General features: G+C 37.5%; 1 protein-coding gene across 2 annotated transcripts in view; it reads left to right on the forward strand.

Annotated features, from left to right (window-relative positions):
* PARD3B (par-3 family cell polarity regulator beta) overlaps positions 1-25,945 on the forward strand; it is a 1,167,183-nt gene that overhangs the window by 138,936 nt on the left and 1,002,302 nt on the right. For both annotated transcript variants that reach the window (XM_002685527.5, XM_005202765.5), the window contains exon 2: positions 14,202-14,303. In XM_002685527.5, the coding sequence (XP_002685573.1) occupies positions 14,202-14,303 (102 nt within the window). The remainder of the gene's footprint in view (positions 1-14,201; positions 14,304-25,945) is intronic.

Below are 25,945 nucleotides of genomic sequence, written 5' to 3' on the forward strand. Positions count from 1 at the left end.
GGAAGCCCAGTTGGAGGAGACCAAGTAATAAAAATTAACAAATAATGAGATAAACTCTTTGTGCCTCATATTGGCAGTGGGGCAGAGAATCAGTGCTAGATTGATATTCAAGAAGGTTATTTATGAGTATGGGATCCTTCGTCTTAGCTTTTCTTACTTCCTTTCTATGTTTCATCTTTTTTTTTTTTTGGTTGTGTTTGTGATCCATCTGCAGCGTTCTGGAGGAATGACCCTGTTGGAGAAACAAGCGAACAGGAGTGGGCAGTAGTGACCCAATTCTTTTGAAAATCAGACAGGATAATTCTGTACCACTCCTATTACTGCCATGCTGAAAAAAAAAAAAAAATTACAAGTGATTGGGAATAAAGTTGATGAGGTCTTTGTGTTTATCTTAGAGTTAACTTATTTTTAAAAACACTGCCTCAAGTACCGGAGAAGGCAATGGCACCCCACTCCAGTACTCTTGCCTGGAAAATCCCATGGATGGAGGAGCCTGGTAGGCTGCAGTCCATGGGGTCGCTAGGAGTCGGATATGACTGAGTGACTTCACTTTCACTTTCCACTTTCATGCATTGGAGAAGGAAATGGCAACCCACTCCAGTGTTCTTGCCTGGAGAATCCCAGGGACGGCAGAGCCTGGTGGGCTACCGTCTATGGGGTCGCACAGTTTCGGACATGACTGAAGCGACTTAGCAGCAGCAGCAGCAGCCACAAGTACCTCCTCTAAATTAAAATTCTTTTTCTCTATGTCTTAATTTCTTCAATGATGGGGCATAAAACTTTGTGTTAAAGGGCTAGAGGATATGGAGGTTACCTGTAGAATTCTTTAAACCTGTCATTCATTCATATATATCAAGATGCCCACACAATTGGCAGTATCTGTCAGTGTTATTCTTTGGAGTTATTGTAAAAGATGCCAGCATCATAGCAGCAAAGAAAGTTTGGATTTAATTTGTTGTGTTAAGTAAAGCTTGAGTTGTATGAATTTGCATTCTCAAATTCTTATTAAAATTCATTTTGTAGAAGAATACTTTTTAGGGTTTTATAATAGCAACTAAACAACAGTAAATACATTCCGTAAAAAAAATTATGGCTTGTCCTTCTCTTTGGAGAACTGGCCACTTCCATTCTTTGGCTGTGGCTTTGCATTCCTGTGGACCACACAAGCTTCTAAAACCTTGGCATACAGGGTCTTTGGACTATAAATCTTCATTTGAAAACAATTAATGGAAAACAGGATTTGAAAAAAAATAGCCTTTTAAAGTTATTTTGAAACATTGTATTTCAGTGTTGTTGAATTATAATGGTTTAACGTTTAAAAGTCTTTCATACTGGCAATCTTTCAAAATAGATATTTCAATTAAAGGTGTAGTTTTTGTTAATTTCAGACTTAAAATTTGATTTTCATGATAAAACTTTTTGTTTTATGATTCAGTTCAGTTCAGTTGGTCAGTCGTGTCCAACTCTTTGCAATCCCATGAATTACAGCATTAATTACAGCATGAATTACAGGAGATGTAACAGATGTGAGTTTGATCCCTGGGTCGGGAAGATCCCCAGGAGGAGGGCATGGCAACCCACTCCAGTATTCTTGCCTGGAGAATCCCATGGACAGAGGAGCCTAGAGAGCTACCGACCGAGGGATCTCAAAGAGTCAGACATGACTGAAGCGACTTAGCACCCATGCACAAATTCATAGGAAAAGGAAATTTCCATATTCTTTTAAAGAGAGTGTGCTGTAATGATGTAGGCAGAAGATTTGAGAATAATTAAAACCTGTCTTTTATTAAAAAAAAAAAATCTAGATATCTGGAGCTTTTTTCCTCATGAGTTTAGGTTAATCTCAAGATGAAAAATGAGCCTTTAAAGTCCTTTATATAAAGAAAACTGATGAGATTATGGTTATTTCCAAAAACTGAATGAAAAATGACATGAAGTGTCATTTTATATTTTATATTTTATTGATTCATGAACTAGCAAATGAAGTTTATGCCTTCATGTTTAAATATTTTTTTTTCTGCTTGCAAAGAAGAATGCGTAATATTATCAATACTTGAATTATAAAATAAAATTGAAAATTTCTGTTGGAATTGTGGTGCTCTTGTATTGAGACTGATTTCTTAAGGACTGGATATCACAAGCCAACAAGTACCTTCCTTGCACCTTGATCTTTGTGTATCAAATCCATTAATGATCAAGTTCCTTGTATTAATTGGTGTGATACAGTTGGCCCTTCCATATCTGCAAGTGCTGCATCAGACTGTAATACACAATTCTCCGTTTTTTTTTTTTTTTCCGTCTACCAAAACAATTCTTTTACTTTGGCGATGGAAGCCCGTTTCCTTAAATTTGTTTATAAATTAGTGAAATTTTAGTTGCACAGCAAGACACTAGAATAACTGATGCATTGGAATATTCAAGGTGTTTGGCTCATGGACTTTCTGCTTGGAGATTGCACAGTCACCATGAAATTATACCGAACTGCTGAAAGCATTCTTATGATACAGCAGAAATTTCTTCTTTCAAGGAGTTTCTCTAGATGTATATTTCAGAGCCTTAACGGCTTTTGAGTTTCTAGAGGCTGTAGGTTTAAGAGATAGGGTTTTCAAGATCACACAATTTCTCTTTCTTATCCTGTAGCTTCCTTAAGATATGGCTATCTAACCTTTGCTTGACTCTCTATGGGAATGGAGAACTTACTGTTTCATCATACTCTACTCGAAATTTTAATAAGAATTTGGGAATGCATATTCATACAACTCGAGCTTTATTTGCTACAGGCAATTAAATCCAGAATTTCTTGCTGCTGTGATGCTGACGTCTTTTACAATCACTCCAAAGATTGTCTTTGATGGATACTATCAATTGTGTGTGCATCTTTATGTTTGTGAATGAACGAAAAAGATGTAAAGCATTCTGCAAGTAACCGCCATAACCTCTGGCTCTTTACTCTAGCACTCTGCTCTTAGATAGCTCTTTGTAGAAAGTCTTATGCTGAGCTTTAATCCACATCTCCGTTGTTTGTGTAACTTTGGAGCAGTACAGAACAAGTCAAACCTTTCTTGTATGTAACAGCCTTTTAATTTGAGAGTCTCATAAGGTTGTTTAGATTTCATAAATTCACTTTGTAAAAGCTCAACCAAAGAAGAAGAGGGGGATAAGAAATTGAGTAATGCATGAGCATTACTTGTATGAGCAATGAGCACATATCCCAGAGGAGGCATGAGATGAAAGAGCTACTATCTCTGTCTTATTTCCCATGTGCTTACAGTAGTGAGTCTATCTCTGGTCTGAGTGTGACTCTAAATACTCAAGATAAGCATTCTTACAGAACATGGTCTCCAACTTAATCCAAATACTTTGGTGCTTAACTGAAAAGACAATAATATGCTTTAGCCCTGGATTAAAAAAAAAAAAAAAAAAAGAAGTAGTGTTTGTCTTATTGAAAGGAAATAGGGTTGTCTCCAACATGTTATCTCCCTGAAAGATTTTCAAGGATAATTTTAACCATAAGAGACTTTTTTCCTTATTGAATATCTTTGAGAGCTCAGATCAGATCAGATCGTTTGAGACAGTGAAATTTTCCCTTTGTTTAAACAAACCTAAATTATGTGTTATGATAGTCTTGTCTTACCTTCATGACCTATGTAGGTGCTCTCCAGTTTGCTAACAATTATCTCAAGAAATTTTGAAAAATTTCTCTAAATATGGGGGAACCACTTTAGGATAGGATGAGTTTATTACCTACTCTGTTCTGGATACAGAACCTGTATTATCACAGCCTGAGATGGAGGTAACAGTTTTTCAAAGACTTGTCACACTGTTGGCACACTGAAGCCCATGGTCCACTTCACCCCCTCTGTAGGTCTTAGAGATTTTGAGTAACTGGTGGTCATTGAGTTGCCTGTTCTGTTGGTGGGATAACCTGGCTTCCCCATCTTTTGGGAATCCTGCATTTCTTTTATGTGCCTGAGGATTTGTTCTTAAATTTCTAAGGAAACTTGTTCTAAACAGCTTTTTAGTGATCTGCATTTGTTTATCTGTAGAGATGTCTTGTGCGAAGGAAACCAGTAGGTATTTCAGTTTGAAAAAAATCAGTTTTTGAAGCAAAAAGTTCCTTCCATTTTTATATGAAGTTTTAAAAGTATATCACACAGAAACGTGTACAAATAATTACAGCCAGCATCAGATCAGATCAGTCGCTCAGTCATGTCCGATTCTTTGCGACCCCATGAATCACAGCACGCCAGGCCTCCCTGTCCATCACCAACTCCCGGAGTTCACTCAGACTCACGTCCATCGAGTCAGTGATGCCATCCAGCCATCTCATCCTCTGTCGTCCCCTTCTCCTCCTGCCCCCAATCCCTCCCAGCATCAGAGTCTTTTCCAATGAGTCAACTCTTCACATAAGGTGGCCAAAGTACTGGAGTTTCAGCTTTAGCATCGTTCCTTCCAAAGAAATCCCAGGGCTGATCTCCTTCAGAATGGACTGGTTGGATCTCCTTGCAGTCCAAGGGACTCTCATACACATCAGGAAATAGATTATTGCCCCAAAAGCCCCTTTGTGTATCTTTCACTCACTGCCCTTCCCCTCTCCAGAGGTAACCAATCTCCTGACTTCAGTGTCAATTAATACTGCCTGTTTTTGAGCTTATTATACCTGGAATTATATAGTATGTACTTTTTTTGGTATTAGTCTCTTTTGTTTCAATGTGGTGCTGTAAGATCCACTTATATAGTTTTATAAAATATGAGTTTAGTCTTGTTGACATTTAGTATTCCATTGCATGGACATGGTATTTGTCCATTCTACTGGTGATAGATTTTTGGGTTATTTCCAGATTTTTAGGTATTAGGAATAATCCTGCTATGAATGTTCTAATACATGTTTTTTGGTAATTCTGCATATCAATATTCATTTCTTCTGGATGTATATACCTGAGAGTAGAATAACTAAACTATATGAATGTTTATATTCAATTCTTTGCCACGTTTATGTTCAGATACTGCCAGTATTTTCCAAAACAGTTGTATAAATTTATACTCACATCGTCAGTATCTGAGAATCCTGATTGTCCCAGATCCTCACAATCCTAACCCTAACCTTGTTAATTTGAGCAAGATCAAAATCTTTACATTTTTGAATCTTTCCATTCATAAAATACCTCTTTAAATTTCCCCAATATTTTTTGGGTTTTAACATAGAAGACTTCTACATTTTTGCTAGACTTGTTTCTAAGTATATGATTTTATGATGCCATTATAATTGTTACCATTTTAAAAAATTTTGTTTTTTCTTGCTTTGTTTAGTTACAGGTTTACTTTGTTCACTAAAAAGTTATTGTGAACTGGTGGTGAACAGTCTCAGTTGCTTGTGTTGCATCCATTTGTAGTGATTATATAATTTTTATCCTTATTCTTCCTTATTCATTTGGTGAAGAGCCTTGGTTGATTTTTTAACTTTAAACCACTTTTGCATTACTGGAATAAATCCCACTTGGTGATTGTGTGTCATCCTTTATATACATCACTGAATTTGATTTACTAATGCTTTATTCATTTAAGTTACAGATATGTATCCATATGCAAAATTTTATAATTTTCTTGTAATGTCCTTCTAAAGTGTTGGTATCAATGTTATGCTGTCCATATAAAATGAGATTGGAAAAGTTTCTTTTCTAGTTTTCAGAAGTGTTTTATAAGATTGACACTATTTCTTCTTTAAACCTTAGGGACATTTTCTATGAAGTAATCTGAGCCTGGCATTTTCTCTATAAGAAAGCTTTAAAATAGTAAATTTTAAAATTGGTTTTTAATGTACAGTTTCTATTTTTTCTTGAAGTATAGTTGATTTACAATATTGTGTTAATTTAACATGTGCAGCAAAGTGATTCAGTTATACACAAACTTTTCAGATTCTTTCCCATTATAGGTTATTACAGGGCTTCCCAGGTGTCACTAGCAGTAAAGAACCTGCCTGCCAATGCAGGAGACTTAAGAGACACGGGTTGGATCCCTGGATCATGAAGATCCCCTGGACGAGGGCATGGCAACCCACTCCAGTATTCTTGCCTGCAGAATCCCATGAGAGGAGCCTGGCAGGCTACAGTTAATGAGGTCGCAAAGTGTCAGACATGAGTGAAGCAACTGAACACACATCCATAGGTTATTACAAGATATTGAATATAGTTCCCTGTGCTGTACAGTAAATTCTTATTTATCTGTTTTATATATAAATGGTGTATATCTGTTTATCCCATAATCCTAATTTAACCATCCCCTTACCCTTTCCCCTTTGGTAATCGTAAGTTTTCCCTGTCTGAGTCTATTTCTGCTTTGTATATAAGTTCATTTGTGTTATCTGTTAGATTCCACATGTAAGTGATGTCTTTTATATGTTGTCTTTCTCTGTCTGACTGACTTCACTCGGTATGATAATCTCTAGGTCCATCCATTATTGCTGCATGTGGCAATTTTTCATTTTTTATGGCTGAGTAGTATTCCATTGTAGATGTATACCATGTCCTTTTTTTTTTTATCCATTCATCTGTCAATGGATATTTAGGTTGCTTCCATGTCTTGTCTATTGTAAATATTGCTGCTATGAATATTGGGGTACATGGTCTTTTTGAATTAGAGATTTTGTCTTTTTTGAATATATGCTCATTAGAGGGATTGCTGGATCATATGGTAACTGTTTTTAGTTTTTGAAGGAACCTCCTTACTGTTGTCCATGTATATATTTTTTTATTGTCTGTATTGGCAAGTTGTACTTTTCAAAGAATTTGTTTACTTTAAACAAGTTTGTTGTAAAAATTTGTTCAATTTTATAAATTGTCAGTTTTGGAAGTCTACAAGTTTTTACAATATCTTCTTTATCTATGAAATCTAAGATGGTATTGTTTTTCTCTTTCCTTAATATGGAAATTCATGTTTTCTCCTTTTTACTTATCAGTAATTTTATCAAGCTTTTTATATAACCAACTTTGATTTGTATTTGTTAACTCATTGATTATTTTTCTCTTTATTTCCTTCTTCTGTCTTTGCTGTTCTTTCCTTCCTTCTTGGCTTTTTGTTGTTGTTCAGTCACTAAGTTGTGCCTGACTCTTTCTGACACTATGGACTGCAGCATGCCTGGCTACTCTATCCTCCACTGTCTCCTGGAGTTTTCTCAAATTCATGTTCATTGATACTGTCTAACCATCTCATTCTCTGCCATTCCCCTTCTTCTTTTGCCTTCAATCTTCCCCATTATCAGAGTCTTTTCTAGTGAGTCAGCTCTTTGCATCAGATGGCCAAAGTGTTGGAGTCTCAGCTTCAGCATCAGTCCTTCCAATAAATACTCAGGGTTGATTTCCTTTAGAATTGACTAATTTTATCTCCTTGCAGTCCAAAGAACTCTCAAGAGTCTTCTCCAGCACCACGATTAAAAAGCATCAATTCTTTGGTGCTCAGCTGTCTTTATGGGTCCAATTCTCATATCCATATATGAATACTGGAAAAATGATAGCTTTGACTGTAAGGACCTTTGTCAGGAAAGTGATGTCTCTGCTTTTTAATAGGCTGTCTAGGTTTGTCATAGCTTTAGCTTTTCTTTTAGCTTTAGCTTTTGCTAATATTTGCAGTAAAGGCCATAATTGTTCCATTGGGCACTGCTTTAGCTGCACCCTATATTTTTATGTTATTTTAATAATTTTTAAGTTAAACTGTTTTCCAATTCCATTTATTTTTTAATGTTTTATTCAGAACTTTATTTCTTAATTTCCAAATAGCCAGGTCTTTTCTATATCTCTTTTTGTCATTGATTCCACTGGGATTAGAGTGCAAATTCTGAATAATTCCAGACTTCTGAAACTTGTTATTCCATGTGTACTTGTAAAGAATGTGTTTTCTAGTCTTTTGGGGGTACAGTGTTTTGTATATATGTGATATAATAAGGTCACTTTGTTAATAGTGTTCAGATTTATATTTTACTGATCTTTTTGTTTCCTATTAAAAGTCTCCCACTGATTGTGATTTTGTGTGCATGTATGTGTGTGTTTATTATCTATTTTGGCAATGTATATGTTGAAATTGTATTGGGTACATATAAATTTAGCAGTTTCCTTCCAATTGATCCTTAAATTATTATGAAACATCCCCTTTTACCTTTAGTAATGTGACTTAGTCTCGTTTATCTGATGTTAGTATGGCTATATCAAGTTTCTGTTGGTAGGGTCATAGATTTTTAAAACTGGCAGTGAATTTACATATCAGTTGATTCATCTTCACTTTGTATATAAATTATATGTTAATTGTAATTTTGTTGTTAAATTCACCAGGTATTATTACTTGCAACCCAGTCTAAAAACCCTTGGTTCCATTCTAGTTCTCCTGGTTTCTTTGGAAACGTACTTGACCAAAGTGGCATCAGCTCACATTCTTTTCCTAATTGATTTTTTCTCATGTTTGTGCTTGATTTATCTCAGTAACGTGGAACACTGTTCTGAGTTCAGGGCCAGCTTATAAGCTTTGTAGTCAGTGTTACCCTTTCTGTCTTGAAAAAGTGAAAGTGAAAGTCGTTCAATTGTGTCTGACTCTGCGATCGCATGAACTATACAGTCTATGGAATTCTCTAGGCCAGAGTACTGAAGTGGGTAGCCTTTCCCTTCTCCAGGGGATCTTCCTAACCCAGGGATTGAACCCAGGTTTCCCGCATCACATGTGGATTCTTTACCAATTGAGCTATCGGGAAAGCCCCCTTTCTGTCTTAATTCTTCCTTTCAGGTATCAGTGCTGCTCTGCTAGCTTTTGCTCCGGTATCATTTCTGGGAATAATTCTTCCCTACACTGTCTTTCGGAGAAGGCAATGGCAACCCACTCCAGTACTCTTGCCTGGAAAATCCCATGGATGGAAGAGCCTAGTAGGCTGCAGTCCGTGGGGTTGCTAAGAGTCAGACACGACTGAAGCGACGCAGCAACGGCAACAACACTGTCTTTGATTGGTTATTCAGAGACTCCTGCTATCTGCCTGTCCTAAATAGTCTTCAGCCCTGCTCTGACTGCTCTCTGTTTCCTGGGTACATCTGATTCTGGGGCATCTGATTCTCTTTTGGTCTGGGGTAGAATGGAGAGTAACCCCAGAGGATTATGAAAGAAGCAGTTAGTTAAAATGTGAATGCACATAAAACTTCCTAACTTTCTATCCAACTTGTGATACCTCAAGTTCCCTTTCTGCTCTTTATTCCATTGCTTCCCAAACCTTTAATGTCATGATCATGAGCAGTTATGCCCTGAAGCTTCTCACTTGTGAAACACTGGACACACAAAGACTTTGGGGCCTTCCGTTATTGCCCACTGTGTCCTCTATTCTTTGACCTTCACGTGGTTCCCTGTGCAGAGGCCAGGGAGCCTCCTGGTTCACTGATGGGATTCTCCAGCTTGCTTGGATCCATTTACCTAGTACATAGAAATGGGTCTGATTCCCTTCTAAGGTAATTGTGCTTTTTGTTAAGTTCTTTACTCTAAACTATTTTCTGTGTTTAAAAAATGCACATTGTCTCTGCTATCTCATTAGCCTTTGACCTTCAGTAAGTAAGTTCACCTACTGGTGCCTTGCTGTCCTCATCTGTAAAATGGATTGTTAGCTATGATGACTATTTTGTTAACTATGTTGCGAGATTGGCAATTTAACCATATAAAACATGTGGTGTCTGTCGGACCTGGCCTATTATTGGCACTAAAACAAATGATCTGCTGTGATGATGAAGATAATGATAAAAATGGTGAAATCTCATTTTATGGATACATTCTACCAGATTCATGAAGTTAAATTCTACAAGGAAAATTCTAATTTTCCATTAACTTCAGTTAAAGTAGTATTCCATTCCTTGTGTTCCAGGGGCTAAGATTTTTGTTTTGAAAATATGAAGCCACAAAGAACCTAGTTATGTTATTGAGCATGGTAATCACAGCTCACTGATAAACACAGCCCTTCTTTATCCATGGGCTTTTTCTTCACAGCACTCTTCTCCTCGCCTCTGGGACTTGTGGGCCATGCAGGTTATTTTTTTCCTCTTCTTGTACCAGAGGCATTTTGCTTAGAAACTCGCCCTTGATCATCAGTATAATCCCAGTGCTTGGTAGTCACAGCATCATAGTATCTGGTTTGTCTGTCAACTCCTATATGTACTGTAGGTGGAAAATTATTGTTCTTCAAAACATTGGATATTATAAATTTTCTAGGGTATGGGGTCAAATTTTATGTCACTGCCCACAGTGAAGAATATTTGTTGCTGTTAATATCAGTGCCTGTTTGAAAGTTTCTACCTCAATCATTAAAAGTACACAGAAATTGTCTTCTCTGTATAATGCATACACTTTCATTTCATTTTCCATTTCATCCTTTTAGATTATTTTTAGTTTTCAGATTCCAGTAGGAAATAAGTTAACTGTGTATTATTTTAAAAATGGATAAGATACTATCAGAAGTAAAGGAAACATAATGTATGTTATTCTTCAATACTTTAATGATCCTAGGGGTATAAGTAATATGAGTTAGTGCATAGCATGTGTACTAGGGGTATTTTCAAAATAATTGAAAAGTAATACATATTATAAATATTTGTGCAATATAAAGGTAGATTAAATGTCACAATTATGAAAAACAGAGTAAACTTTTCCAAGTGATTAATTGGGTGAACCAAGACATATATGTGAACATCTTTTCATGTTGCATCAGTTTTATTCATGATGGTAATAAAACCAAGCAAATGAAATGCAAAATGTTGACTGTGATGTAACGGTGGAAATGTTTACATGCATAAAGGAGTCAGGTTAAATTTATGGCCTTATGATGGCTATATTGGCTGCTAATATTGCACACACATTCTTAAAATGATCTATAACACCATGGCCAAAATGCCATGGGGACAAAATCACAGTTGGTACATACTGTGTTGATTTATCTCTCTTGATGTGCAAAATATTAACTCAGACAGTTTTCGTATAGCTCATTGGCTTTTGTTCAGCATTAGATGTGTGTTTGTCATTAGTTTACTCTTTCTTTGGGAGTGTAGAAAATGGCATTATCAAGGTAGAGCAGAGTTAAAATTGCAAAGAGTCTTTATGTTCTGGCACCGTGTAGTTGGCTTAAATTTTTTTTTTCCGATTGAATTTGAATATATGATTTAAAAATGTATCAAATTACTGTTTCACTTGATTTAAGTTTGTAAAACTTAAGTTCTGTATTTTTGAATCAAAACCAGAGAGGAATGTCTTCGTTTCAACTCCAGTGCCTGACTTGCCAGAAAGTCTTAGATACTCCAGTGAGAGGGAGGCATACTCCTGGATGCAACAGCCCATCTTGCCGCCTCTTGTCTGCTCTTCCCTTTGCCATTGATCAGATCCTGTTCCCTGCTATTTGCTGAGTTTCCCTGGTTTAAATCTAAGTCTTTGGTTTTCTTTCTCTGTAGGCAGGAAGAGAGATATACTTTAATAACTTCTACCACCAGTTGTTGGGTTGAGTTGTTTACCTTAGTCTTAGGTGATAAAATCCACTTTTACAAACAGTATGAGAAAAACGCAGACAACTTGATGTCTGATTTAAATAATTGAATATAAAATTACTCTTTAGTTTTTTAAAATCAGCAAGTTTCATCTACAGAGCTGTAATATATCGAAAACAAACTCACTGGAAGTAATAGAAATAAATGAAACTTTTTTTTTGGTAAGAGGAATATTTTTATAAGGAAAAATGCAATATTGTATAGATTTTAGCTAAAGTTCTATGTAGATTTGGAGAAATACATTGCTTGTAGCATGGTAAAAGTGAAAGTTGCTCAATTATGTCTGACTCTGCAACCGCATGGACTATACAGTCCATGGAATTCTCCAGACCAGAATACTGGAATACGTAGCCTTTCCCTTCTCCGTGTGATCTTCCCAACCCAGGGATCAAACCCTAGTCTTCCGCATTGCAGGCAGATTCTTTACCATTTGAGCCACCAGGGAAGCCCTTGTAGCATAGTCATACCAAAAAGGTAGAATTGCCAAAGATCATGGGGCAGTTTTATTTTGCTCTTTTACATATAGTCCAGTGGCCATTACATATGGCATTTTGTCTGCCACAGTATCTTCCCTATTTAGAATCTAGTGTATTGTACTTAGCTTTAATAGCACAATTAGCCTTGAATTGTCAAAGCTCTTTGATCAAAGAATCTGAGCTAAGGATGCCTTTCCACCTGGTTGTGTAGTCACTGCTTATATCTTTGTGATCTCTATCTGGCAAAATAGAATTGGGCTGTTTTCTAATAAATCATTCATGTTTCCACACTATAAGTCTAGTAATAGAAGCAAAAAAAAAAATCATTCTATTTGGAGTTCCTCTTTAGATACTCTATAGAAAATTTAATTTTGAAGTTTTGAAAGATTATCCAAGGAGGATTCCTTCAGATTTTTTAAGCCTATAATTTTATCAAGTTGGCTTACTGAAAAGCTATGTATTGAGTCACATATCAGTAGCCCTCCAAATAGATGCTTTAAAAAATTATTTAATAGTGTGCCCTTGCCTTTTATCAGGGTCAGCTAAAGAGAAGGCTATATAGCAACCTCTTCTATTGGTTTTTGTGAAACTGCAATTGAATTCTGTGGGCTATGTTAGGACTTACCCTTTACAAAGATTCATGTCGTAAAGGCTTAGAGCTTTAGCTTAGAAGAATTCCTATGTCTTCTTACAAACTGGTATCAATTTCTTTAGCAGATACTAGGCGCTCATAGCTCAAAAGTTACCCACACTGAGGGCCTTTCTAAGCATCACAGAACCAAATTGATTATGCCTTGAGTATTTTGGTAAAAACTATTTATTAATGTTTTTCTTCATTCATTGGTTCTTGTTCTTATCGTTATAATGGATAAGTACTATATCATTTCCAGAAAAAGGTGGTATAGAAGTAACGGACCTGAATCTGAGCAGAGTGTCTAGCTACGTATCCAATTGGGAACGTAATTCCTGAAGCCTTACAGTCTGAAGCAATTTTTTATAAAAACAATACTTGGAAATCCCCTAAATCACCACCCCAATTCAGCGAGCACTCCTACCTGCATTTGACTGTGAACACGGTTCTGGTTTCTCCCACGCTTCGGGGATTGGAAATCAGTGCTGGAGCTCTTGTTTCAGATGCCATTGCCAGTTTCAGAGTCGAGGGTATGTGCACAGCACAGAGATGTGAAAAGTTGAAAAGGATTTTGGTCATCTCATTGCAATTGTGTACCTGAGATGATAGCTATTACCATCACAGATGTCTAACTTTTGATTTTTTCCTACAGCTTTAGGATCTCAGTTTCAGAAAGTACTTTTGAGAAGATCTTTCTTTTCCTGATTATTCCTGGGGTTACCTAGTATTAGTTGCTCAGTCGTGTCTGACTCTTTGTGACCCCGTGGACTGTAGCCCACCAGGCTACTCTGTCCATGGGATTTCCCAGGCAAGAATATTGGAGTGCGTAGCCATTCCCTTTTCCAGAGGATCTTCCCAACCTACGAATCGAACCTGGGTCTCCTGCATTGCAGGCGATTCTTTACCATCTGAGCCACCAGGGACACCCTGGGTATTACCTAAATCAAAGGTTATTCAAAATTCCTTGAATATGCTGTATAAATGGCTAGGGCAACTTATTTTTCCATTGCCATTTATAACTTCCTGGAAAACTGTTAAAACATATATACTTTGATTTACTGACTTAAACAGGGTAATCTTGCCACAAATATACAGATAAACAGATAACATTTGTGTTAGGTGTTTAAAAGTTTTATTATTGCTAGAGTGTTGTTTTTTTTTTTTTTTTTTGGAGAAGGCAGTGGCACCCCACTCCAGTGTTCTTGCCTGGAAAATCCCATGGACGGAGGAGCCTGGAAAGCTGCAGTCCATGGGGTCGCTGAGGGTCAGACACGACTAACTGACTTCACTTTCAGTTTTCACTTTCATGCATTGGAGAAGGAAATGGCAACCCACTCCAGTATTCTTGCCTGGAGAATCCCAGGGACGGGGGAGCCTGGTGGGCTGCCGTCTGTGGGGTCGCACAGAGTCGGACACGACTGAAGCGACTTAGTAGTAGTAGTAGAATGTATTTTTAATGAGTCAATTTATTTTTAAAATTAAAATGTATTTTACCTTTTATTATAAGAAAAGCTTTAGTTATGAAAGTTCTTGGTTGTTCTCCCACAGGATCCTGCCTACTGGGTGAAGATTCATCACTTAGAATACACAGATGGAGGAATCCTAGATCCAGATGATGTCTTGGCAGATGTTGTTGAAGACAAAGATAAGGTAGATGACTCGAAAAGTGTTCTATGTCGTTTTCCTCTATAGAGCCACATGTTTTCCTAGAGACTGAGATCCTTAACAAACTCAGGTGTCAATTATTGTTAAAAGGTACCATCTGTTCAATTTTTACCTAGACAGCCCATAAATCAAAGTTCATCATCAGATGTTTGGAAAAACTTTGTCAAGGTTTGGGAGTCTGTTCATGGTGGCCTAATTAGCAGACACTTCATTCCCAAGAGTTCCTGATATGCCTCAGTAAATTAGTGTCAGGCTCTGAAGCTGTTGCGATTCTCATTGTCATTGCGGGCTCTGAAGTTTATTTGTGGCCTTTGCTAAATATTCAGCTTAATGCTTGGGATTTGCGTGTGGTTCAAAGGAGAGCCTACAATGGGGAGCAAAGTCTTATGAAGAACTATGGTGAAGATTGTTCTTAAGGTAGCTGGCAGCAACTGTCTTGAGTGGTAGTCTTTGTCTTTATTGCTAAAGTGAAAAACACCGACTTGAATCTTTCAAAAAGTTTAAACATGTTTTGCCACATATGTGGAAATAATCCCACTGCAAATATCTTATTTTAATGGGATGATTCTTCTGATGCTAAACTGAAAAAGGTATAAACTATTCAAATGGGATACGCTGGTTTACTGCTGTGAAAATTTATTTTGTTACTATATCTGTGTTGGGCTACTGTGATTAATGGCTAATGTGTTCTCCAGAATTGAACTGTAGCTTTCCCTAAGATCCTTACTTCGAATTTTCTTCTGCTATGCATCTTTAGTGCTGTTAGTACTAGGCTAATTGAAGTCTGTAAACATGTTTCTCTGTATTGTTTTTATGCCAAGGGTAGGGGTGTCTGTGTGTTTTAATCAACTGGACTGGAATATAAATAACTGCTTTATTGAACTTATATTACATTTGCATTTTCCTTTTCCATAAGATTTTTTGTCCTGTTGAAATTTACATTAGTCTTTGCACACATTATATGCATTTATTTTCCCTGTTTTCTGTTGTCTTTCAACCCTCTTTTGCTTTGCATTTTAATTAGTTTAGTATGAAACTTATCTCCCTAAATAATTGTAAGCTCCTAGAGGATATGGACTGAGAGATTTTAACTCCTTTTTGTTTCTTGTATTAATAATATCTGGTATACTATTTTATCCAGACTTGATTCTCAAAGAACACTTTTGAATTTGGGCAAAAAAGAAGACTTTTTTTCTCCACAGCTGACTCTTGCTGTATGTGATTTTGATGCACACTTCTTATTGTTTGGTCTCATGGTAAATAATAAAGTGGTATTTACCTTGATACACAAGAGGATTTTCACTTCTGTTTTTCCCCTTTTTTACTTTGTTTCTTCTCTACATCTTCTTTCTTCTTTCCAAATAATCTAGATATTTGGGTGGTATATTAATGAAAAAGGTCTTCCCATTTCAAATTTTACTGATGTCCTCTGTATTAAAATGAAAAGCTGAAATGTGGCAAGTTTAAGTAGAGCCAGAAGAAAATGTCTCACCCCAGCCTCATCCAGGAGCTCATTACAGGCAGGGTGAGCCCATGAGCCATGCAGGGAAATCATTTGTCCTGTGGACCTCCTTCCTTTTCGAAAATTGTTTTTAACTATCTTGGCATTGCACTTTTAAACCATAATCCATTTGCTAGACATAGAAACCGCTTTATAATCTGTTTTAAAAGGATTCCATCACCATTACTAAATAAGGTAGAAAAGTGAGATAACCAGTTAAAATCCCAGCAAAGAATTAGTGCTATTTGGGTACAAGTTTACTCATTCCTTTAATCTACTTTAACACTGCTATGTGAAACCTAATTGTTATTTTTCTGCAGAGTTGATGAATATTTACACTTTTGATATTACCAGAAATAATTGCATTCCCTTTTCTTTTTTTAAAAATTATAGAAGTGAAAAAGACAGCATTATTATTTTTTCTTTCTGACATTATCTCTGCAATCTTAAAATTTCCTTACAACCCAGTTGTCCAGTGTGGAAAGAAGTCTCTGCCAGACTTTTTAACCTTTCCTTTCTGTCATTTTAGATTAAGCAGTATTTATAACTGTTATTTGTGGATATTTAATGACATTTCAAACTCACCCAAGATCCTTTGAGACAGTACTGAGCTTGGATAAAACTGCAGTTCTACTGTTTTTCAAGTTGATTACCTAGTCATCTCTTACATTTAGAGTGTATAGAGAAGGAAGCCCAGAGAAACATGGGTGGATATATGTAATTGCTGTGCTCTAGCCCACACTTCTCAGCTCAAGGAAAGATTCTGACCACAGTTGAGAAATGGCATTAGGAACCATTGATGGCTTAACTGGAAAGGGTGACATAGGAAAAACAGAAATTTAGAATTGGAAAGCAGGAAAGACTGAAGCTGTTAATGTAGTGTATGAAAGAGCCATCCAGTACACTTAAGTAGAAATTAGAGGTTAAGTGGTATTCTACTTAAAAATCAGTTGGGAAGCTAATAGATTTTAATTGATTTTCTAAAGACATGACTTTCAAAATTTCTGGTACCCTAAGTGGTTTGTCTTTGGTCTTCTGTTATTCCTTTGGCCAACACAGTGCATAATGCATATATGATATCTCTTTGGGAGGTTTTATTTTATTTTAAACTTGATTTCCCATTAAAATCCCTTTCAGGAGAACCAAGTTTTTGCTCTGTTGCACTATTTCTAGCCTATATTTTGTCAAAATATTATTGGAGCAGCTTTGGAATTTTGAGTCTTATCATAACTAGTATTTGTGTAAAAGTGAAAGTGTTAGCCGTTCATTTGTGTCCGACTCTTTGCTTCCCCATGAACTGTAGCTCACCAGGCTCCTCTTTCTGTGGAATTCTCTAGGCCAGAATACTGGAGTGGGTAGCCATTCCCTTCTTCAGGGGATCTTCCTGACCCAGGGACTCTCTGACCCAGGGAAGCTATGTGTTATCCCCATTTTTAATTTCTAAGAACAATTCACAGAAATTGAGTCACTTGCCAAAGCTCCCACAGGTAGTAATGTCAGATTCAGCCTCTGGAACCGAGAGTTTAAATCTCCACACTCTATTTTTTTCTTCTGCAATATGCTAAGGCAGTGTGTTGGGTGTTTGTATCTATGATTTCTAACTATGAAAATTCATCAATCATAAATAAGCATGAATTTGCTTTTACACAGTTACTGCCATTGTTAAGAAAAGATACGGAATGGAATTATGGAGAGTAGCAGAATGAATTCAAAACTAATATGCTGTGCATGTACAGTTAACTCCAACTCTCTGTGCCTGCAGCCTGCATCTGATTTACTACAGAGGTCTGCCAGTTTTACCTGTGTTACTTTCTCTTGTACCTCCTTTCCCAGGACCTGGATAATTCAATCCAGTTACAAGTTTGATTCTAAATGGATTTATGGAATACATCTGCAGCCTAACCACTGTGTGCAGTTCGCATATATAGTGAACACCATATGCAGGACACTGTGTACTGTGCTATCACAGGTGGGCAGGGCCCCACAGATGTCTATGTCCTAATGCCCAGAACCCGTGAGTATCTCTTACATAGCAGATTTAATTAAGTGAGAGACCTTAAAATGAAGAGATGGTCTTGGGTTTTTTGGGTGGGCTATATGTAAACATAAGGATCCTTATATATAGAAGAGGAAGGCAGGAGAGTCAGAGTTAGAGAGAGACAGTATGAGAAAGTGTCAGCTGGCCAATGTGTGATTTGAAAATACAGCCATGGAGTGTAGACAGCTTCTAGGAGCCGGAAAAGGCATGTCTCCAGAAGGAGTACAGCCCTGCTCACAGCTTGATTTTAGACCAATGAGCCCATTTCAGACTTCTCACCTCCAGAACTCTAAGATGAATTTGTCTTGTTTGAATTCACTGTTTGAGGTGATTTGTTATGGCAGCAATAGGACATTGGTGCACTGTCTTTTACTCTATTTTAAACTTTTAAAGTGATAATGGTTCTCAAGTTTCATACGACTTTGACTTTTAAGATGCTATAGGACAAGGAAAATATGGCAATGTATAACTTATATCATGTAAACTGGAATACTGCCATGGTTTTATTATATATACAAAAGTATAATTATACTATGTGATAAGGTATATAGGGAGAATGTTTCTATCTTTGACTAGCATAGGGATTCATTCTGGAGAGATGCGAGTAGTTCTCCTGGACTCCACCAGCCGTGGATTAGCCCCCTCAATCACCCATGAAATCTGGTCCTCAGATACTATAGTTTCAGTTCAACTTTATCCCTTGTTAGTTGTATATGCTTGGATATGTTTTTTCATGTCTTAGTCTTGATTTGTCCCTTTATAAAATGCATATAAAAGTTTTGCAGGGTCAGTATAGGAAAACTATATAGATTATAAAAAGTTTTAAGTCCAGTATGGAATATAGTTAAGCATTCAAAGGATAACTGTTCAGTTCAGTTGCTCAGTCAACTCTGAATCTTTGAGACCCCATGGACTGGAGCATGCCAAGCTTCGCTGTCCATAAGCAATTTCCGAAGCTTGCTCAAACTCATGTCCATCTTGTCAGTGATCCAACCATCTCATCCTCTGTTGTCCCCTTCTCCTCCTGCCTTTGATCTTTTCCAGCATCAGGGTCTTTTCCAATGAGTCAGTTCTTCGCATCAAGTGGCCAAAATATTGGAGTTTCAGCTTCAGCATCAGTTCTTCCAATGAATCTTCAGGACTGATTTCCTTTAGGATTGACTGGCTTGATCTCCCTGCCATCCAAGGGACTCTCAAGAGTCTTCTCAAACACCACAGTTCAAAAGTATCAATTATTCGGTGTTCAGCTTTCTTTGTAATCCAACTCTCACATCCATACATGACTGCTGGAAAAACCATAGCTTTAACTAGATGAACTTTTGTCAGCAAAGTAATGTCTTTGCTTTTTAATATGCTGTCTAGGTTGGTCATAGCTTTTCTTCCAAGGAGCAAACATCTTTTAATTTCATGGCTGCAGTCACCATCTGCAGCGATTTTGGAGTTGAAAAAAATAAAGTGTGTCACTGTTTCCCTGTCTATTTGCCATGAAGTGATGGGACCAGAGCCATGATCTTAGTTTTCTGAATGTTTAAGCTAACTTTTTCACTCTCCTCTTTCACTTTCATCAAGAGGCTCTTTAGTTCTTCTTTACTTTCTGCCTTAACGGTGCTGTCATCTGCATATCTGAGGTTATTGATATTTCTTCTGGCAATCTTGATTCCAGTTTGTGCTTCATCTAGCCCAGCATTTCGCATGATGTACTCTGCATATAAGTTAAATAACCAGGGTCACAATATACAGCCTGAACTTACTCCTTCCCTGATTTGGAACCAGTCTGTTGTTCCATGTCCAGTTCTAATTGTTGCTTCTTGACCTGCATACAGATTTCTCAGGAGGTCAGGTGGTCTGGTATTCCCATCTCTTCCAGAATTTTCCACAGTTGGTTGTGATCCACATAGTCAAAGGCTTTGGCATAGTCAATAAAGCAGATGTAGATGTTTTTCTAAAACACTCGTGCTTTTTCAATGATCCAACAGATGTTGGCAATTTGATCTCTGGTTCCTCTGCCTTTTTAAAATCCAGATTAAACATCTGGAAGTTCACAGTTCACATACTGTTGAAACCTGGCTTGGAGAATTTGGGGCATTACTTTACTAGTGTGTGAGATGAGTGCAACTGTGCAGTAGTTTGAACATTCTTTGGCATTGCCTTTCTTTGGGATTGGAATGAAAGTGACCTTTTCCAGTCCTGTGAACACTGCTGAGTTTTCCAGATTTGCTGGCATATTGAGTGCAGTGCTTTCACAGCATCATCTTTTAGGATTTGAAATAGCTCAATGGGAATTCCATCACCTCCACTAGCTTTGTTCATAGTGATGTTTCCTAAGGCCCACTTGACTTTGCATTCCAGGATGTCTGTCTCTAGGTGAGTGATCAAACCATCGTGGTTATCTGGGTCATAAAGATGTTGTTTGTATAGTTCTTCTATTCTTGCCACCTCTTCTTAATACCTTCAACTTCTGTTAGGTCCATACCATTTCTGTCCTTTATTGAGCCTATCTTTGCATGAAATGTTCCCTTGATATCTCTAATTTTCTTGGAGAGATCTCTAATCTTTCCCGTTGTATTGTTTTCCTCTATTTCTTTGCATTGATCACTGAGGAAAGCTTTCTTATCTCTCCTTGCTATTCTTGGGAACTCTGCATTCAGATGGGTATATCTTTCCTTTTCTCCTTTGCCTTTCACTTCTCTTCTTTTCACAGCTGTTTGTAAGGCCTCCTCAGACAAATGTTTTGCCTTTTTGCATTTCTTTTTCTCCGGGATGATCTTGATCACTGCCTCCTGTACAGTGTAACAAACTTGCGTCCGTAGTTCTTCAGGCACTCTCTCTCTGAGACCTAATCCCTTGAATCTGCTTGTCATTTCCACTGTATAATCATAAGGGATTTGACTTATGTCATAACTGAATGGTCTAGTGGTTTTCCCTCCTTTTTTCAATTTCAGTCTCAATTTGGCAATAAGGACTTCATGATCTGAGCCACAGTCAGTTCCCGGTCTTGTATTTGCTGACTGTATAGAGCGTCTCCATCTTTGGCTGCAAATAATATAACCACAAGCTGGTTTTAGAAAAGGCAGAGGAACCAGAGATCAAATTGCCAACATCTGCTGAATCATGGAAAAAGGAAGAGAGTTCCAGAAAAACATCTATTTCTGCTTTGTTGACTATGCCAAAGCCTTTGGATGTGTGGATCACAATAAACTGTGGAAAATTCTGAAAGAGATGGGAATACCAAGACCACCTGACCTGCCTATTGAGAAACCGTATGCAGGTCAGGAAGCAACAGTTAGAACTGGACATGGAGCAGACTGGTTCCAAATAGGAAAAGGAGTATGTCAAGACTGTATATTGTCACCCTGCTTATTTAACTTATATGCAGAGTACATCATGAGAAACACTGGGCTGGAAGAAGCACAAGCTGGAATCAAGATTGCTGGGAGAAATATCAGTAGCCTTAGCTATGCAGATGATACCACCCTTATGGCAGAAAGTGAAGAGGAACTAAAAAGCCTCTTGATGAAAGTGAAAGTGGAGAGTGAAAAAGTTGGCTTAAAGCTCAACATTCAGAAAACGAAGATCATGGCATCCAGTCCCATCACTTCATGGGAAATAGATGGGGAAACAGTGGAAACAGTGTCAGACTTTATTTTTCTGGGCTCCAAAATCACGGCAGATGGTGACTGCAGCCATGAAATTAAAAGATGCTTACTCCTTGGAAGGAAAGTTATGACCAACCTCGATAGCATATTCAAAAGCAGAGACATTACTTTGCCAACAAAGGTCCATCTAGTCAAGGTTATGGTTTTTCCAGTGGTCATGTATGGATGTGAGAGCTGGACTGTGAAGAAAGCTGAGCACCGAAGAATTGATGCTTTTGAACTGTGGTGTTGGAGAAGACTCTTGAGGGTCCCTTGGACTGCAAGGAGATCCAGCCAGTCCATCCTAAAGGAGATCAGTCCTGGGTGTTCACTGGAAGGACTGATGCTGAAGCTGAAACTCCAATACTTTGGCCACCTCATGCGAAGAGTTGACCCATTGGATAAGACCCTCATGCTGGGAGAGATTGGGGGCAGGAGGAGAAGGGTACGACAGAGGATGAGCTGGCTGGATGGCATCACCGACTCAATGGACGTGAGTTTGGGTAAACTCCGGGAGTTGGTGATGTTCAGGGAGGCCTGGTGTGCTGCGATTCATGGGGTCACAAAGTGTTGAACACGACTGAGCGACTGAACTGAATATAATCGATCTTATTTCAGTATTTACTGTCTGGTGATGTCCATGTGTAGATTCTTGTGTTGTTGAAATAAGGTGTTTTCTATGACCAGTGCATTCTCTGAACCCAATGTACAGTATGAAAAGGCAAAAAGATATGACACTGAAAGATGAACTTCCCAGTTTAACTGATAACAATAATAGTAAGATTTTGATAGTGTTGTTAGTGCAGTATTTACCTGTGTGTTTTGATTTAAACATTAAATATTTAAAAAGCTGAAATATCAAACTGTTTTGTAGTGCATTTTAATTTTTTAAAAACCCTTTTAAAATTAGTTTAACGGTCATTACACTGTTTAAGTTTTATAGGAAGATTTTTTTTATGAAAAAGCATTTAGATTAATATTATTTGGGGAATGAAAATGCCAGTATGACTTATATTAAAATGTGAATTCTTTTATCAAGACTTATTGTGTGATAAACCAAGAAGCATTCAGGGTTCTAATGTGGTTTTGAACTGGAGACAGACTTGCATAGTCAACTCGTGACCTTAAACCAGACACTCAGTCCTGAAGCCCAGATTGCTTTCTGAGCGCACTCTGTTGCCCTCTAGTGGAGTCCCCAGCTCCGCAGAAACCAACTCACAGGAGGTATTTCCTGATGATGTATTTTCACTGTATTTCTAGCACAACTCAGAGACACAGTCATGGCTAATACAATCACGGTTCATATTTCAACTAGTGATTGTCATTTTTTTCATGGTTACCAACCATACTGATATTTACATATGGCTTTGTAAGTTTTAAGGCTGAAGCAAAATTTTTGGATTTGTAAAACGATTTAGACGTCTTTCCATCTTCCTTTTCACTGGTTGCATGTTTATTGGCTGGTGGTGATAAAGTATAACTTTTTCTATATGTAGTTGAAGAGTTTATGAGATACATTGTATTTTTCTGGGGATAGGGAATGCTAAATTAAGGTATACTCCTTAAAAAAAAAAGGTCCTGTATTATTTTTGAGTTCTAATTTTGTCTATAAGAATCCATTTCAAAGAGAAACACCTATTTTAAGCCCTTGACTATTAAGAAGTCAGAATATGGTTGTGGGAGGTTGTTTTTCTTTGATTCAACAGTTGATGTTTTGAAAGTGCATTTGCAAGGAAGTTTGGAGAATGTTTCAGAAATAAGTGCAGAAGCCCAAACGGATTATCTTGACCAAAAAATTTTATCTTAATCTTTTAAAGAGTGCTCTCTGCTTATAGAATTACAAAGTTACAGAATCATAGAAGCAAAAGAGACCTCAATAATCACGTACCTTAACCCCATCATTTTCCAAAGGAGATTCATCTGAACCAAGGATAATTTACAGGGCTCCGTATTTCCAGCTTATTTCTTTCCTGAGTCCATTTCTGCATTTCCTCCCTGGGATCCTGATAGCATCTGGTGTGGATCAAAACTGCTGAATTTCCCACTCCAAGTTGGTTTCCTCCACCGACTTCTTTATTCCTGTCAGTAGGAGCATCTTCTCCTACTCTTTCTTCCAGGCTTGTACTTGTACTTGCAGTTATTTTAAAAATATTTAATCCAATTTATTCTTTGAACCTAATTTATGTATCTGTTCCCCTCCTTCTATTTCTACAGCTTTTAAATTTAAATTTAAAATAAAACCTCATGCAGGGTTAACTTAGTTGATAAGGAATTGGTAGTCTTTTCTTGCCCTTCATGCCCCTCAAGTGTTCTTTGCCACAGATGCACTGGGACACAAAGTGGCTGCGAGCTTGCATTCTGCAAGGCAGAGTCAGCTCATCTCTTGGCTCTGCTGTCTTATTTGGCTTTGGGCAACTTACTTAACCTTCTTGTCCATAGTTTCCTCTTAGACATTTGGAGGTAAAATAAGTGCTAATTTTACAAGTTAATACATGAAGTGTTTAGGAAAGTGCCTGGCTTGTGGTGAGTTATGAATAAGTGTTATTATCATTAACCTACTACTATTAATAAGGTAGGTTATCTTATTCCTAAAGTATTGCCTAAGGGGTGCCATTGCTTCCAGTGTTTACAAAATCAAGGTTAAAGCTCATGGCCATACATTATATTTAGAGAACTCAGAACGTCTCCAAACTATTTTTCTCAAACTGTGCCTTCTCAAACCTCAAAAGGAATGAAAGGACTATAGTAACTGGTCTCTGAGGTTCCACGTGCTTTTTGCTCCATGGCTTGCCTAACGTTTCACTTGTCTGGAGTGTACTTGTCCCTACTTCCTGCTTATCCAGGGTTCATTCAGTATATTATAGAATGAAAGCTCCATGAAGAAAGGGTCTTTGTTCACTGCTGTGTACCAGGTGCCTGGCATTTCATAACTGCTGAGGTGGTTGTGGAGTAGAATAGAATGAGTGAGTGAATTAGTATATGTATGAGTTTTCTGGTCTTGAGCAAACCATTTAACTACTCTAAGTGCTAGGTTTTTTTTTTTTAATAAAGTGAATGATTAATGATAATGTTTTCACAGTGTCTTTGGGAAGATTGAGAAATTTTATATGAAAATTCAGTGGAAATTAGGATGTAATTTATACATGTAAATAATGTGTATTCCTGCTGCTCGATTCTTTGCTATCTTTCAAGATCCAGGTCAGATTGCATTTTGTTCTAGTTTGTTTTCAGACTATCATAATCCTGAATAAATTCTCTGTCACTCTGTAATTTTATAGAAATCATTAAGTAGTCTTTTAAAAATATATTATTGCTTTATAACACTTATCAATTGCCTTTTTCAAATCCTGAATTTTATTATGGTTTAACTTCTCAAGTCTTAATTTTGTCTCTCCAAATGTCTTGTATACTCCTTTAGGATTGGGATAGTCTTTTCAAATATCTAACACCTGGACTTCTTACCTGTGGCTTGGTTTCAGTTAGTGATAGTTATAACTGGAACTGAAGGTTTAATTGTCCATCTTTTTCCTTCCACTTAACTACGTTGTGTCTTTTAAATTTTTTATCATGATGCAGTTTGTAGGCACGTTCCAACCTCAGAGGAGCACTTTGGAATCGATGCCTTTGTGACCTTACAATGGCAAAGACAAATGGTGTCGGGAGACAGTAATGTAAAGCAAAGTAATCCAGGTGATGCCTGTGTCCAATACATTCTCCCTGATGCCTTCTGCAATTTACTTAGTTGGCAATGATAATGTGTGGGAGTGAAAGAAAGAGAATCTGTGCACAGATGTGTGTGTGTGTGTGTGTGTGTCGGGGGGGTGCATATACACTTGGCCTGAGCATGCTTGTGCACATCTGTGATACAAAGGTTTTACTGGGAGTTGGAGAGAAATGGTCAAACTTGATAGTGCTGTTAGTTTTGCTAGGCATTTGAGTATAGTCAACAGTAAAACACAAGAAAATTTTTGACATATATGTAAAACTTCAAGTTTGGTTGGAGGGAAAAAGGCAATGATACTAGAGATTATAATAATCTTTACTTAGAGCTAGAATGTAGTTCTAAAAGAAAAAAATCAGCATTTCTTCCTTTACAAGCATACCTTTGATGCTGCTGCTGCTGCTAAGTCACTTCAGTCATGTCTGACTCTGTGCGACCCCATAGACAGGCAGCCCACCAGGCTCCGCTGTCCCTGGGATTCTCCAGGCAAGAACACTGGAGTGGGTTGCCGTTTCCTTCTGCAATGCATGAAAGTGAAAAGTGAAAGTGAAGTCGCTCAGTCGAGTCCGACTCTTAGCGACCCCATGGACTGCAGCCCTCCGGGCTTCTCCATCCATGGGATTTTCCAGACAGGAGTACTGGAATGGGTTGCCATTGCCTTTTCCGAAGCGTGCCTTTAACCATATGTTATTGAACCAATGTTCTCTCTTGCAATAGCTTCTTTTGAGGCTA

This window comes from Bos taurus, chromosome 2 (assembly GCF_002263795.3).
Source record: "Bos taurus isolate L1 Dominette 01449 registration number 42190680 breed Hereford chromosome 2, ARS-UCD2.0, whole genome shotgun sequence".
Classification (NCBI taxonomy): domain Eukaryota; kingdom Metazoa; phylum Chordata; class Mammalia; order Artiodactyla; family Bovidae; genus Bos; species Bos taurus.